General features: G+C 39.8%; 1 protein-coding gene across 2 annotated transcripts in view; it reads right to left on the bottom strand.

The window, feature by feature from the left end:
• Positions 1-15,000, bottom strand: part of kif1b (kinesin family member 1B) — a 286,078-nt gene that overhangs the window by 8,157 nt on the left and 262,921 nt on the right. For both annotated transcript variants that reach the window (XM_060938404.1, XM_060938403.1), the window contains 2 exons: positions 2,842-2,972; positions 1,217-1,350 (listed from right to left, as the gene is read on the bottom strand). In XM_060938404.1, coding sequence (XP_060794387.1) covers positions 1,217-1,350; positions 2,842-2,972 — 265 coding nt within the window. The remainder of the gene's footprint in view (positions 1-1,216; positions 1,351-2,841; positions 2,973-15,000) is intronic.

The raw sequence follows: 15,000 nt of genomic DNA, 5'->3' as shown, positions 1-15,000 counted from the left end.
ATCTTGCTTAAAAGCCTCTTAGAAAACAAATGAATAACAGTTATTCCACAAAACTGAGTCGTACATGGCTTATAGCCAACTCGGTGCTACGCGACTCAGTCATCAGCTCATGTACAACGAGATTGAGTGGAATAACTGTTTTGTTATATCCACGTTCACTGGATTTTGAGACAGAGCATTTTTATTTATTTATTTATTTTTACAAATTTGATAAATAACTTTATACAAAACGTCCGACAAAATCATTTCTGCTTAGAACGTAAACAAACTGGCGAAATGACAGGAGCAATTTGTGAAAAATGTCAATTCTTTTTTAAAAAAAAAAAATTCTTACCATCAAAGACTTTTATTCCATGTTTTGTTACTTTTTTTTGTAGTTTTGGGGTTTTGTTTTCGAGTAGTTTTTATTTCACCCTTGGTTGGTTCAGCAACACGCTCCGCCATTTTGTTTTTCTCTACTCATGGTATATGAGTTGATATCCTAGTAGTAGAGTAGCCAATCAGAGTGCACGATTGTTCATATCCAGTGAATGTGGATAGAATAATTAGAAATATTGGGGATCTGCATTACGTATATTACTGTCTAGTGGGTGATTTCAGTGAAAACAGGCTATTAACATATATAGGCAAAAATTAGTATCAAATAAATAAATATATATATATATATATATATATATATATATATATATATATATATATATATAAATAAAAGAAAATTTTAACAAAATCTGTTCTTGAAAGCAAAATGTTTTATAATAATAATAATAATAATAATAATAATAATAATAATAATAATGTATAACCTGAAAAAAAAACAGCAATGGTTTTGTTTATACAGTTTTACTTCTATGTGTTTCAACATGAACCTCAGATCAGCTTTAGTGTTCATTAAGGATTTTATTTTATTTCTGTGTAAATATTTGTTCTCTCAAGAACACATCTTTATTCTAATATTCTTCCTGTAACTCTAATACTGTTCCTCACACAGCCTTGTCTAATGTTACCTCACCAGATAATATGCGCTGTAGTTCAGTGAACTGAAACCTAACCTCCGCTCCCTCATGGGTTATTTCACTGTTGCAACATTAGCTGGTGACAATGAGCTCCAGTATCATTTCACTGCACCGAGTCTCAGAAAACAGCTCAGTGTGCTCAGGAGTCTAAGATTACACGCTCTTTATCTTCTGACCCTGGATCTGAGAAAAGCGTCGCTCACCTCCGAATGATGCAGCCACCTCGCCACATCAGGGCAATTCCTCCATAATTAAGAGACCAGCCGAACTCTTTAGCTGCCTGGCGCAGGAGCATGAAGCCCTGAGCGTAGGAAATTATCTTGGAGGCATACAGAGCCTGGAAAGGAAGTGATTAGCACATATTATAAATACTGAAAGTCCAGAATGTCTGAAGTCATTAAGCTTCTGGACCATGACAGTACACAAGAAATATAATGAGTGCTCTGAGAGCACAATATCCCCCACTGGCAACTCAGCCATAACTCTGGTAAAATGCGATTGAATTGAACGAAATTGCAATATGCGTATTACCGACATATAACAAAGAATCCTGTCAAGTTTCGTGAAATTCCTCCAAAAATTGTGAGAGGAGTTGATTTCAGAAAGTGAGCATGTGACATTGCCACGACATAATCCGTCTTCGGGCCTTTCAGCCAGCGGGGGATAATAAAAATTGTGAGGGAAGTTGATTTCAGAAAGCAAGCACACCTTGATGAAATTGCCAAAGTACAAGTTTGTTAATAATCAAGGGCATAACTCTGGGAAAATTTGCCCAAATCAAACGAAATTTCAGTATGCATATAACTGTCATATAACAAAGCCTTTTGCCAAGTTTGGTGAAATTCCTCCACAAATTGTGAGAGGAGTTGATTTCAAAAGGTGAGCAGCCTTCCCGAGACGGATGGACAGACATCGCTATGACATAATCCCCCTTCGGGCCTTTCAGCCAGCGGGGGATTAAAAAAAGAAAAAAAAAATCATGAAGGAAGTTGATTTCAGAAAGCAAGCACACCTTGATGAAATTGCCAAAGTTTGTTAATAATCAAGAGCATAACTCTGGGAAAATTTGCCCAAATCAAACGAAATTTCAATATGCGTATAACTGTCATATAACAAAGCCTTTTGCCAAGTTTGGTGAAATTCCTCCACAAATTGTGAGAGGAGTTGATTTCAGAAGAACGTACACCCTTATGAAATTGTCAAAGTACAAGTTATTTAATCAAGGGTCAAAACTCTGGGAAAATTTTCACAAACGAAATTAAATCGCAATACCCGTATTACCGTCATATAACAAGGGCTTTTGTCAAGCTTCGAGAAATTCGTTCAAAAATTATGAGAGGAGTTGATGTCAGAAGGCAAACACACCTTCATGAAATTGTGAAAGTACAAGGTTGTAAATCAAGGGCTGTAACTCTGGTAAAATGCGACCGAATTTAATAAAATTACAATATGCATACTACCAACATATAACAAGGCCTTTTACCAAGTTTGGTGAAATTCCTCCAAAAATTGTGAGAGGAGTTGATTTCAGAAAGAAAACACACCCTCATGAAATTGTCAAACTATAATTTTGTTAATCAAGGGCTGTAACTCTGGTAAAATGCGATTGAATTGAACAAAATTGCAATATGCATATTACCGACATATAACAAAGAATCCTGCCAAGTTTTGTGAAATTCCTCCAGAAATTCAGAGAGGAATCGATTTCAGAAGGTGAGCACCCTTCCCTGGACGGACGGGCATCACCATGACATAATCCCCCTCCGGGCCTTTCAGCCAGCGGGGGATTTTTAAAAAAACAAAACAAAACACTCAGTTCTTTACTGACCTTTCTAATATCTTCAAGAAATGTAGTCTTGTCCCCAGTAAATTTAGCCCCCTGGGGCCCTGTGAGACTCTTACTGGCCACGACTCTCTCATCCTTCAGAGAAGAAAGACATCTGGCAAAGACGGCCTCTCCTGTGAGACAGAAACATCAGACAAGCACCTTTTATAGCTCAGACAGATACAGCTCTCAATGACGGACTGTATTTTAGGCCAGAAGTCTAATTAAAGCATTAGATCCAGAATCAGACAGCGCACACATACAGCAGCTTTACTGAATATTATATAAAACAAGGAAAGAAAAACACAAAAACAACACAACGGCTCCACTTCAACTGAACTTTTCTGCTCCAGAGAAACTGTAATAAGACACACTACTGATTTGTACTCATTAGCACGTAAATATATTCATCACTGAATCGATGGGGCTCAAGTAAGGATAGAGAAGATGGAAAGAGTCTTCATTTATGCACAAAATGTCAGAACCAAATTTTTACATCAGCTTTATGAGTTCAAAACATCATTCATTCATCGTCAGTAACCACTTCATCCTGATGAGAATCGTGGTGAAATTGGAAACTATCCCAGGAACACCATGGGAATACACCCTGGATGGGATGCAGGGCACCATATGGACGCACATTCACAGACTGGGGGGCAAATTAGAGTCACAAATCCATCTATAAGCATGGAGAACATGAGAAACGCCACGCATACAGTACCAGGATTGAACCTGGAACCCAGGTACGGTTAAGAAATGTTAAGAATACCAAACATTTCTAATTGAAATACTAGAAAAAGATGAAATCAGAACCAGAATCAAGTTTTATTGCCAGGTACGTTCTCAAATACAAGGAATTTGCGTTGGTGATTGGTGCTTGAACAGACTACCTTTCAGACTTTTCAAATTCAGGTCATAAAAAGAATTTTCCCCGACACCCAATTATTTTTGTTTAGTGGACCGAAAGCTACTGAATTCGAATCACAGACTTCCAATTTTATTAAGTTTTTTAAAAATAGAACAATTAATGAATTTAGATCCACGTGGCCCTCAATTCTCTGCTATTTTTTCCTGCTTCACCATGACCCAATTCAATATACTATATCATGCATGACGTGGTGGGCTTTGCGCATTCGCACAAGGCATTGTGCGATACAAATTTGAAACAACAGGAGAGAAAATGGAGGACGTGAGTGTGTGAATGAAACGTGAAAGACCGACTACAGTAACGGAAAGCGTGAAAAGACGTTACATTATATACGAAGGAAAGGAAACGAAGGACCAAACTAATAAATAAATCAGCGCTCAGCGAGCACCTTGGTGCGATCAGCTGTTCGTTTAGCGACAGAATGATGGAACCATTAGTGTACAGTCAAAGGTAAACCTGTAGATGGCAGTAATGCAACACTGTGGATGCCAGCTGCCGTAAAACCCAAAAGAACAAGGAGGTAAACCTGCGCATGCGCACATGGACTTCCTCTGTCTGCTTGACTGCGCGAATCAAGTGATTTCATGCACATTATTTGCTTTAATCCCCTCAAATTAAATAACTTCCCAGCCACAGAATGGCCTGATATTTTGTGAGATATTACAGAAATAAACACGTCACAATGACCAAATTTCAGACGGAACTAAATTTCACTGATTTTATGAACTCGAAAGGCCATCTAGCTTTAAGACAGAAGAATTTAGCAAAGACAAAAGTAGCTATACGCATAGAAGAATCTTAAATATAATATGAGTTGCTGAAGTCCAAGCTGTACAGTATGTCCCAGAATGTGCAAAAATAGGTCACATGATGAAGATGGAGAAGAGACACGATAAGAATGTGTGAAATGGGTTAAATAAATAGCCAAGCTGTACAGCGTGTGCTGGAATGTGCAATAAAAGGTCACAGAATGAAGATGCATGATACGACCTTGAAATGTGCAAAATGGCAGTTCAGAGACAAAGGTGCATGAATGTTACAGATTGGAAGTGTGAGGTTAGAGTCGGTGGGAGTCTCTGACCTTCTTGATGAGGCCAGATGCAGTGGGGAAAAAGCTGGCCTTATGGCGTGAGGTTTTGGTTCTAATGGACCGCAACTTGATGGCATGGTGGTGTAGTGGTTAGCAATGTCACCTCACAGCAAGAAGATTCTGGGTTCGAGCCCAGTGGCCGATGGAGGCCTTTCTGTGTGGAGTTTGAATGTTCTCCCAGTGTCTGTGTGGGTTTCCTCCAGGTGCTCCGGTTTCCCCAACAGTCCAAAGACATGCAGGTTAGGTTAACATGGGGGCTGCCTTGGGCTGAGGTTGGGCTGAAGTGCCCTTGAGCAAGGCACCGAACCCACAACTGTTCCCTAGGTGCTGTCGTATATAACTGCCCACTGCTCTGGGTGTGCATGTGTTCACTGCTTCAGATGGGTTAAATGCAAAGGACGAATTTCACTGTGCATGTGACAAATAAAGGCTGCTTCTTCTTCTTCTTCTTAACCTCCTGCTTGAGTAGAGTGATTCAAAAAGTTTGTGTCTGGGGTAAGAGGAGTCGGCCACAATCCTTTCTGCTCTCTTCAGGACTCGTACAGGTCCTGAAGAGACAGAAGGTTGCAGCCAATTGTCCTCTCAGCAGAGTGAATGATGTGCTTCAGTCTGCCCTTGTCCCTGGCAGTGGCAGCAGCACAGCAGACGGTGATGGAGGAGGTGAGGATGGACTCGATAATGGTGGTGTAAAAGTGCACCATCATTGTCTTTGGCAGATTGAACTTCTTCAACTGCCACAGGAAGTACATCTCCCACTTCAGGTCCTGAGTGATTATAGTGCCCAGGAAGCAAAAATACTCCACAGAGGTTACTGGGGAGTCGAACAGGGTGATGGGAGAGGGTGTGGCAGAGTACCTACCGGTACATTACATGTAGATACATTACATTTTGTGGTTTTCTTGATAGCACCAACTGGACTAACTTATGCATCAGTGTTTCTCAACCACTGGGCCACAAATTCCCCCCCCCAAGTTGAAGCTAATTTTTACTCGTAATAGGGTACAATTGCTGGGTCGTATCCGACGTCACATCCACCTCATTAAGCTACGGTCACACTACAGCTCACGATGCTTTGCGATGGGTTATCAATGAAAATAAGGCATTTTGGTGGCAATATACACGTGAGCTAAAAGTTGTGGTCACACAGCACGCGAACACTTGACTATCACGCCTCTGCGTGCTTGAGTCTGGCGCAGCTCGAGCAGCCATGCGTGCTCACGGAGCGTGTTGTGTGCGTTCTTAGGACCCAGTCATTATGGGAAACACATGATACTGATTTGAGCGCAATCAGCATGCACAGATACGAATGCTGTTTTCACAGAGGCTTTGCGAAGTATCATCATCATCATCATCACCGTCACGTTCGTTTCTCGCCATGTTTATAACGCTGTTTAAACTACCACCGTCTATCTTGTAGTGTCCTGATCCCCAGATCTTTAATCCAGCTCTGTATAAAAAGTTGTACACCTCCATGCTCTTCCAGGTTTTCATCTGTGTGTCCGTGTAGAACGATGTCTGCAGCACCAGGTAGTTTGAGATGTCGGGGAACTCAACGGATGGATAATTTTCCAACTCGTAGGAAAAATCCTTCGTTAGCGTGTAAGGATCTAATCCCATTGAGTGGTTTCTATAGCCACTTCTTTTGCATGTACTTCTTGGTTTTAATAACTTACTTGTTTTGCTGTACACAAACATGGCAATAAATTCTTGTGTTAATGGACCAGACTCCACTTTTGGATCATTAATCCCTTTTGACTGAGAATGCCCTGCATGTACAGTGGTGCTTGAAAGTTTGTGAACCCTTTAGAATTTTCTATATTTCTGCATAAATATGACCTAAAACATCATCAGATTTTCACACAAGTCCTAAAAGTAGATAAAGAGAACCCAGTTAAACAAATGAGACAAAATATTATACTTGGTCATTTATTTATTAAGGAAAATGATCCAATATTACATATCTGTGAGTGGCAAAAGTATGTGAACCTTTGCTTTCAGTATCTGGTGTGACCCCCTTGTGCAGCAATAACTGTAACTAAACGTTTCCGGTAACTGTTGATCAGTCCTGCACACCGGCTTGGAGGAATTTTAGCCCATTCCTCCGTACAGAACAGCTTCAACTCTGGGATGTTGGTGGGTTTCCTCACATGAACTGCTCGCTTCAGGTCCTTCCACAACATTTCCATTGGATTAAGGTCAGGACTTTGACTTGGCCATTCCAAAACATTAATTTATTCTTTTTTAACCATTCTTTGGTGGAATGACTTGTGTGCTTAGGGTCGTTGTCTTGCTGCATGACCCACCTTCTCTTGAGATTCAGTTCATGGACAGATGTCCTGACATTTTCCTTTAGAATTCGCTGGTATAATTCAGAATTCATTGTTCCATCAATGATAGCAAGCCATCCTGGCCCAGATGCAGCAAAACAGGCCCAAACCATAATACTACCACCACCATGTTTCACAGATGGGATAAGGTTCTTATGCTGGAATGCAGCGTTTTCCTTTCTCCAAACATAACGCTTCTCATTTAAACCAAAAAGTTCTATTTTGGTCTCATCCGTCCACAAAACATTTTTCCAATAGCCTTCTGGCTTGTCCACGTGATCTTTAGGAAACTGCAGACGAACAGCAATGTTCTTTTTGGAGAGCAGTGGCTTTCTCCTTGCAACCCTGCCATGCACACCATTGTTGTTCAGTGTTCTCCTGATGGTGGACTCATGAACATTAGCCAATGTGAGAGAGGCCTTCAGTTGCTTAGAAGTTACCCTGGGGTCCTTTGTGACCTCGCCGACTATTACACGCCTTGCTCTTGGAGTGATCTTTGTTGGTCGACCACTCCTGGGGAGGGTAACAATGGTCTCCCTTGAATTTCCTCCATTTGTACACAATCTGTCTGACTGTGGATTGGTGGAGTCCAAACTCTTTAGAGATGGTTTTGTAACCTTTTCCAGCCTGATGAGCAACAACAATGCTTTTTCTGAGGTCCTCAGAAATCTCCTTTGTTTGTGCCATGATACACTTCCACAAACACGTGTTGTGAAGATCAGATTTTGATAGATCCCTGTTCTTTAAATAAAACAAGGTACCCACTCACACCTGATTGTCATCCCATTGATTGAAAACACCTGACTCTAATTTCACCTTCAAATTAACTGCTAATCCTAGAGGTTCACAAACTTTTGCATCTCACAGATATGTAATATTGGATTATTTTCCTCAATAAATAAATGACCAAGTATAATATTTTTGTCTCATTTGTTTAACTGGGTTCTCTTTATCTACTTTTAGGACTTGTGTGAAAACCTGATGATGTTTTAGGTCATATTTATGCAGAAATATAGAAAATTCTAAAGGGTTCACAAACTTTCAAGCACCACTGTATGGTTTTATGTTGGCTTCTGGTACATCCATACAGTTTTAAAGACAATACATACAATTTAAAAAAAAATGTTTTTATTGTATTTATTTAATTCCTGGCCTCCCATCTATAAGAGGGAGTGATGCTGCATCCCATTAATACACTTTACAGTAGATTCTAATAGAATAGATAAGCCAAAAAATTTGAGGATCTTTTTTAATGGGCCTCGACTCGTTACAAGTATGAATAGGTGAGGCTTGAAGCAGAAGAGGTCGAGAACCCCTGATAGACAGTGGGGCAAAAAAGTATTTAGTCAGTCACCAATTGTGCAAGTTCTCCCACTTAAAAAGATGAGAGAGGCCTGTAATTTTCATCATAGGTACACTTCAACTATGAGAGACAAAATGAGAAAAAAAAAATCCAGAAAATCACATTGTCTGATTTTTAAAGAATTTATTTGCAAATTATGGTGGAAAATAAGTATTTGGTCAATAACAAAAGTTCATCTCAATACTTTGTTATATACCCTTTGTTGGCAACGACAGAGTTCAAACGTTTTCTGTAAGTCTTCACAAGGTTCTCACACACTGTTGCTGGTATTTTGGCCCATTCCTCCATGCAGATCTCCTCTAGAGCAGTGATGTTTTGGGGCTGTTGCTGGACAACATGGACTTTCAACTCCCTCCAAAGATTTTCTATGGAGTTGAGATCTGGAGACTGGCTAGGCCACTCCAGGACCTTAAAATGCTTCTTACAAAGCCACTCCTTCGTTGCCTGGGCGGTGTGTTTGGGATCATTGTCATGCTGAAAGACCCAGCCACGGTTCATCTTCAATGCCCTTGCTGATGGAAGGATGTTTTCACTCAAAATCTCATGATACATGGCCCCATTCATTCTTTCCTTTACACGGATCAGTCGTCCTGGTCCCTTTGCAGAAAAACAGCCCCAAAGCATGATGTTTCCAGCCCCATGCTTCACAGTAGGTATGGTGTTCTTTGGATGCAACTCAGCATTCTTTCTCCTCCAAACACGACAAGTTGAGTTTTTACCAAAAAGTTCTATTTTGGTTTCATCTGACCATATGACATTCTCCCAATCCTCTTCTGGATCATCCAAATGCCCTCCAGCAAACTTCAGACGGGCCTGGACATGTACTGGCTTAAGCAGGGGGACACGTCTGGCACTGCAGGATTTGAGTCCCTGGCGGCGTAGTGTGTTACTGATGGTAGCCTTTGTTACTTTGGTCCCAGCTCTCTGCAGGTCATTCACTAGGTCCCCCCATGTGGTTCTGGGATTTTTGCTCGCCGTTCTTGTGATCATTTTGACCCCACGGGGTGAGATCTTGCGTGGAGCCCCAGATCGAGGGAGATTATCAGTGGTCTTGTTTGTCTTCCATTTTCTAATAATTACTCCCACAGTTGATTTCTTCACACCAAGCTGCTTACCTATTGCAGATTCAGTCTTCCCAGCCTGGTGCAGGTCTACAATTTTGTTTCTGGTGTCCTTTGACAGCTCTTTGGTCTTGGCCATAGTGGAGTTTGGAGTGTGACTGTTTGAGGTTGTGGACAGGTGTCTTTTATACTGATAACGAGTTCAAACAGGTGCCATTAATACAGGTAACGAGTGGAGGACAGAGGAGCCTCTTAAAGAAGAAGTTACAGGTCTGTGAGAGCCAGAAATCTTGCTTGTTTGTAGGTGACCAAATACTTATTTTACCGAAGAATTTACCAATTAATTCATTAAAAATCTTACAATGTGATTTCCTGGATTCTTTCCCCCCATTCTGTCTCTCATAGTTGAAGTGTACCTATGATGAAAATTACAGGCCTCTCTCATCTTTTTAAGTGGGAGAACTTGCACAATTGGTGGCTGACTAAATACTTTTTTGCTCCACTGTATATATCCTTTTTTTGTATACTTAGTACTTTTGCACTACTCCTTCACTGCCTTATCTTTTTCTCTTTATATATTTTGCTGCTGTAACAATGTCAATTTCTCTTTGTGGGATAATAAAAGGCTATCTTATCTTATCTTGTCTTATCTTGTGATTATATACACTTTATAAATGTAGCACCATTAGCTCGATCTGATAAGTAAGGAATAACACGCAACAATGCTGCATGCTGTTCATAGGAAAATAACCAACGACTGAAACGATAATGTCTTCTCACAGAAAGAAGGTTCTGGGTTCGAACCTGCAGGTCGACCAGGGGTCTCGCTGTGGGTTTCCTCCTGCAGTCCAGACACAGGGATTAGTTTAGCTTGATACTCCAAATTGACCATAGGTGTGAGTGTGAATGGCTGTCTGTCTCTCAGTATAAGCCCTGCAATAGATTCATGACCTGTCTAGTATGTACCCTGCCTCTTGCCCATTTTGAGGCAGGCATAACCTGAAGGTTGGGCTGAAGTGACCTTGAGCAAGGCACCTAACCCCCAACTGCTCCCCGGGCGCTGTAGCATAGCTGCCCACTGCTCTGGGTACGTATGTGTGTGTGCTCATTGCGCACTTGTGTGTTCACTGCTTCAGATGGGTTAAATGCAGGGCAGACATTTCACTGTGTGCTTGAGTGTATGTGTGATAAATAAAGGATTCTTTTCTTGTCAGCTGGGGTTGGCTCCAGCTCACCCGTGCCAGAAAACAAATGAATAAATTAGTTCAAGTTCGAGTACTTTATTATCATTGTTAAGGCACAACGAAATTTATTTTGTGCTGGTCCCAGCAGTGCAAAATATTAAGACAAAAACCCTGAGAGCTAAGAAAGGTGATACGTAATTAAATATAATATATACAAAATGAACATAAATACACTTAACAGAAACGATATGGAAATCAAGCAATATGTACAGGTTGTGGATTGAATAGAAAAACAATGTATTGCACATGTCCTACACTACCGTTCAAAAGTTTGGGGTCACTTTGAAATTTCCTTATTTTTGAAAGAAAAGCACTGTTCTTTTCAATGAAGATCACTTTAAACTAATCAGAAATCCACTCTATACATTGCTAATGTGCTAAATGACTATTCTAGCTGCAAATGTCTGGTTTTTGGTGCAATATCTCCATAGGTGTATAGAGGCCCATTTCCAGCAACTCTCACTCCAGTGTTCTAATGGTACAATGTGTTTGCTCATTGCCTCAGAAGGCTAATGGATGATTAGAAAACCCTTGTACAATCATGTTAGCACAGCTGAAAACAGTTGAGCTCTTTAGAGAAGCTATAAAACTGACCTTCCTTTGAGCAGATTGAGTTTCTGGAGCATCACATTTGTGGGGTCGATTAAATGCTCAAAATGGCCAGAAAAATGTCTTGACTATATTTTCTATTCATTTTACAGCTTATGGTGGTAAATAAAAGTGTGACTTTATATGGAAAACACAAAATTGTCTGGGTGACCCCAAACTATTGAATGGTAGTGTATCTCCGAATGTGGAGCTATCAGAGTTCAGTCAGTTTGTTCAGAACAGAGGAGCCTCTTAAAGAAGTTGTTACAGGTCTGTGAGAGCCAGAAATCTTGCTTGTTTGTAGGTGACCAAATACTTATTTTACCGAGGAATTTACCAATTAATTCATTAAAAATCCTACAATGTGATTTCCTGGATTCTTTCCCCCCATTCTGTCTCTCATAGTTGAAGTGTACCTATGATGAAAATTACAGGCCTCTCTCATCTTTTTAAGTGGGAGAACTTGCACAATTGGTGGCTGACTAAGTACTTTTTTGCCCCACTGTACATTATAGATTGAAAAAAAAATCCAATATTTTGGCACATCAGATGTCTAATCTAATGTAGCACCAATAAAACCCAGACACAGCAATTAACAATACAGGCTGCTTTACAATCAAATATAAAATGCATATTCCTAAAAACGCAGTCATTGGGTCAATACCCATTAGAACGGCAATGATTAATCCGGCCTGCTTTTGTGACAGCAGGGTTTGCCAGATGAACAAACATTCCCAGTCACAGCAGCACACGGTTGTGTAAGCATGACGCTGTGGGATTAGAAGGTTATACTGACGACACTTTTAAAGCAGGTGGAGGGGAGAGGAAAATCAGCATGTCATCATGAGTTAAACACCGGGCTGCAAAGAGCAGTCCTTTGTCCCTCATTGTGTAATCGTGTCTGCCTTCTCGTTTCCCCACCCTCGATCTCTGAAAGGCTAAAACACAGCCTTTTGTTTCCTACGCAGATTCCTATGTCCAAGTTCTTCTCCTTCGGAGGAGCACATTAGAAAAGTAAAAACGTGAACAGAAAATTTAAACCAAAAAAAAAAAAAGTCAAGTTTTTCAACCCAGGCCTTATCTAGTGTCAGTCTTCTGCAGTCTATGTACAATTGTCAGGGACATGAGGAAATAGTGGAAAAACAGTTTTCAACCACGTTCACTCATAATGAAAAAAATGTAAATACAGTTGCTGGGGGCAGCTCCAGCCAAGTTCATTTCTCAATACAGAGAAACATGTTGAAATTCATGTCCTTTAAATGCACAGTCACTACAGAAGCAGTGGATAGAAAAACAAAGAAAACAAAGAGTGCTCAGAGAGCACAATATCCCCCGCTGGCAACAAGGCCATAACTCTGGTAAAATGCGACTGAACTGAATGAAATTGCAATATAACGTATAACATAGACATATAACAAAGAATCCTGCCAAGTTTCGTGAAATTCCTCCAAAAATTGCAAGGAGTTGATTTCAGAAGGCGAGTACCCTTCCTGGGATGGACAGACGGACATCGCTACAACATAATCCGCCTTCAGGCCTTTCAGCCAGCGGGGGATAATAAAAATTGTGAGGGAAGTTGATTTCAGAAAGCAAGCACATCTTGATGAAATTGCCAAAGTACAAGTTTGTTAATAATCAAGAGCATAACTCTGGGAAAATTTGCCCAAATTAAGTGAAATTTCAGTGTGTGTATAACTGTCATATAACAAAAACTTTTGCCAAGTTTGGTAAAATTCCTCCACAAATTGTGAGGAGAGTTGATTTCAGAAGAATGTACACCCTCATGAAACTGTCAAAGTAAAAGTTGTTTAATCAAGGGTCAAAACTCTGGGAAAATTTTCACAAACTACCGGTAAATTAAATCGCAATACACGTATTACCATCATATAAGGGCTTTTGCCAAGCTTCGAGAAATTCGTCCAAAAATTGTGAGAGGAGTTGATGTCAGAAGGCAAAACTCACCTTCATGAAATTGTCAAAGTACAAGGTTGTTAATCAAGGGCTGTAACTCTGGTAAAATATAATCAAATTACAATATGCGTATTACCAACATATAACAAAGCCTTTTACCAAGTTTGGTGAAATTCCTCCAAAAATTGCAAGAGGAGTTGATTTCAGAAGGAAAGCACACCCTCATGAAATTGGCAAAGTATAATTTTGTTAATCAAGGGCTGTAACCAGGGATGAGAGTGGGTGGTCACCAAAAAAGCAGAAAACAAGATGGCGCCCGAAGCTGGGGGTCTGGGAGGGATACCCCCCCAGGAAAATTTTGAAAAATAAGACCTTACAAACCACTTGTCCTGCAATCTGAGCTGTAGTAGATAAAAAAAATCTGTTGTCTTTTTTTATATATTTACATGAAAATATGTTTCAAATCAATAGGAGTATTGTTTGAATTCAAAATAAAATCACATTCTACATTCAAGGGTATGGTTATAATTTATGGTAAAAAAAAAAAAAAAAACTAAATTCACATTAAACGCAAGTTTTATTAATTATCAAAATGTTCATATATTAAATTTCTCAGGGAGAAAAGGTCAGTCACCCTATGTCCTCATTAGTTGCATATGATTTCAAAGTCTTTTGAAATATTTAAGTTTTCAAAACTGTCAGCATTAATTCAGATTTACTGAACATCATATACATGTTCAATGTATTAAATCAAACGAATGCTAAGTTTATGGGATAATGTCTATGTACACTTTATACAATTATTTATAGTTCACAGTCACTTCTCATTTTCATTTAATCATTTCGACTTCTTCAGCCTTTTGGCCAAAGACAAAAGCTTGTCAGCTTGTCTCTCTGTTTTTTATACCAGCATCGATTTCACGTACCTTCGCTTCGTCTCGCTTGTCAATTGTATTCGGCATTTTGAGTAAAAAAGCCGATACGAAAGAGAAACGTATTTTTGAAGAGCAGCGACGATGAACATGTGCAAGTTTCGATAAAATAGAACGATGCGGGTACTTTTGTAAGAACTGTTATGATTGGCTTTTGTTCTCTCCCACACTCTTGTAAGAACTGTTATGATTGGCTATCATGCTCTCGCCAGCGATGTTTTGGCCAATTACATTGTAGATAACACGTATTCTACCGCGAGACTTAGCGAGACTAAAGATGGCGAAAACGTAAACATGTAACATCGTCGTACGCTTGAGTATCACGAAGGAACATACCCCAACCCCCCTCAATGAAAAAAACATCTCAACGGATTTGGCATAATATAGATTTTTGCTCAGAAAAAGCGGAAATCCGCCGAAAAGCGGAAAACTCTCATCCCTGTGTAACTCTGGTAAAACGTGACCCAATTTAACAAAATTACAATATGTGTATTCCCAACATATAACAAAGAATCCTGCCAAGTTTCGTGAAATTCCTTCAAAAACTGCGATAGGAGTTGATTTCAGAAGGTGAGCTCCCTTCCCGGGACGGACAGACAGAAATTGCCACGACATAATCCCCCTTTCAGTCAGCGAAGGATAAAAATTAAATCAGGAAAAAATTAAATAAAATAATTAATTCTATATATTAAAAAAATCAAAGCCCTTCTCCTGTCAC

Source organism: Neoarius graeffei, chromosome 13 (genome assembly GCF_027579695.1).
Source record: "Neoarius graeffei isolate fNeoGra1 chromosome 13, fNeoGra1.pri, whole genome shotgun sequence".
In the NCBI taxonomy this organism is placed as follows: Eukaryota; Metazoa; Chordata; class Actinopteri; order Siluriformes; family Ariidae; genus Neoarius; species Neoarius graeffei.
This window is presented reverse-complemented; position numbering and strand designations above follow the sequence as displayed.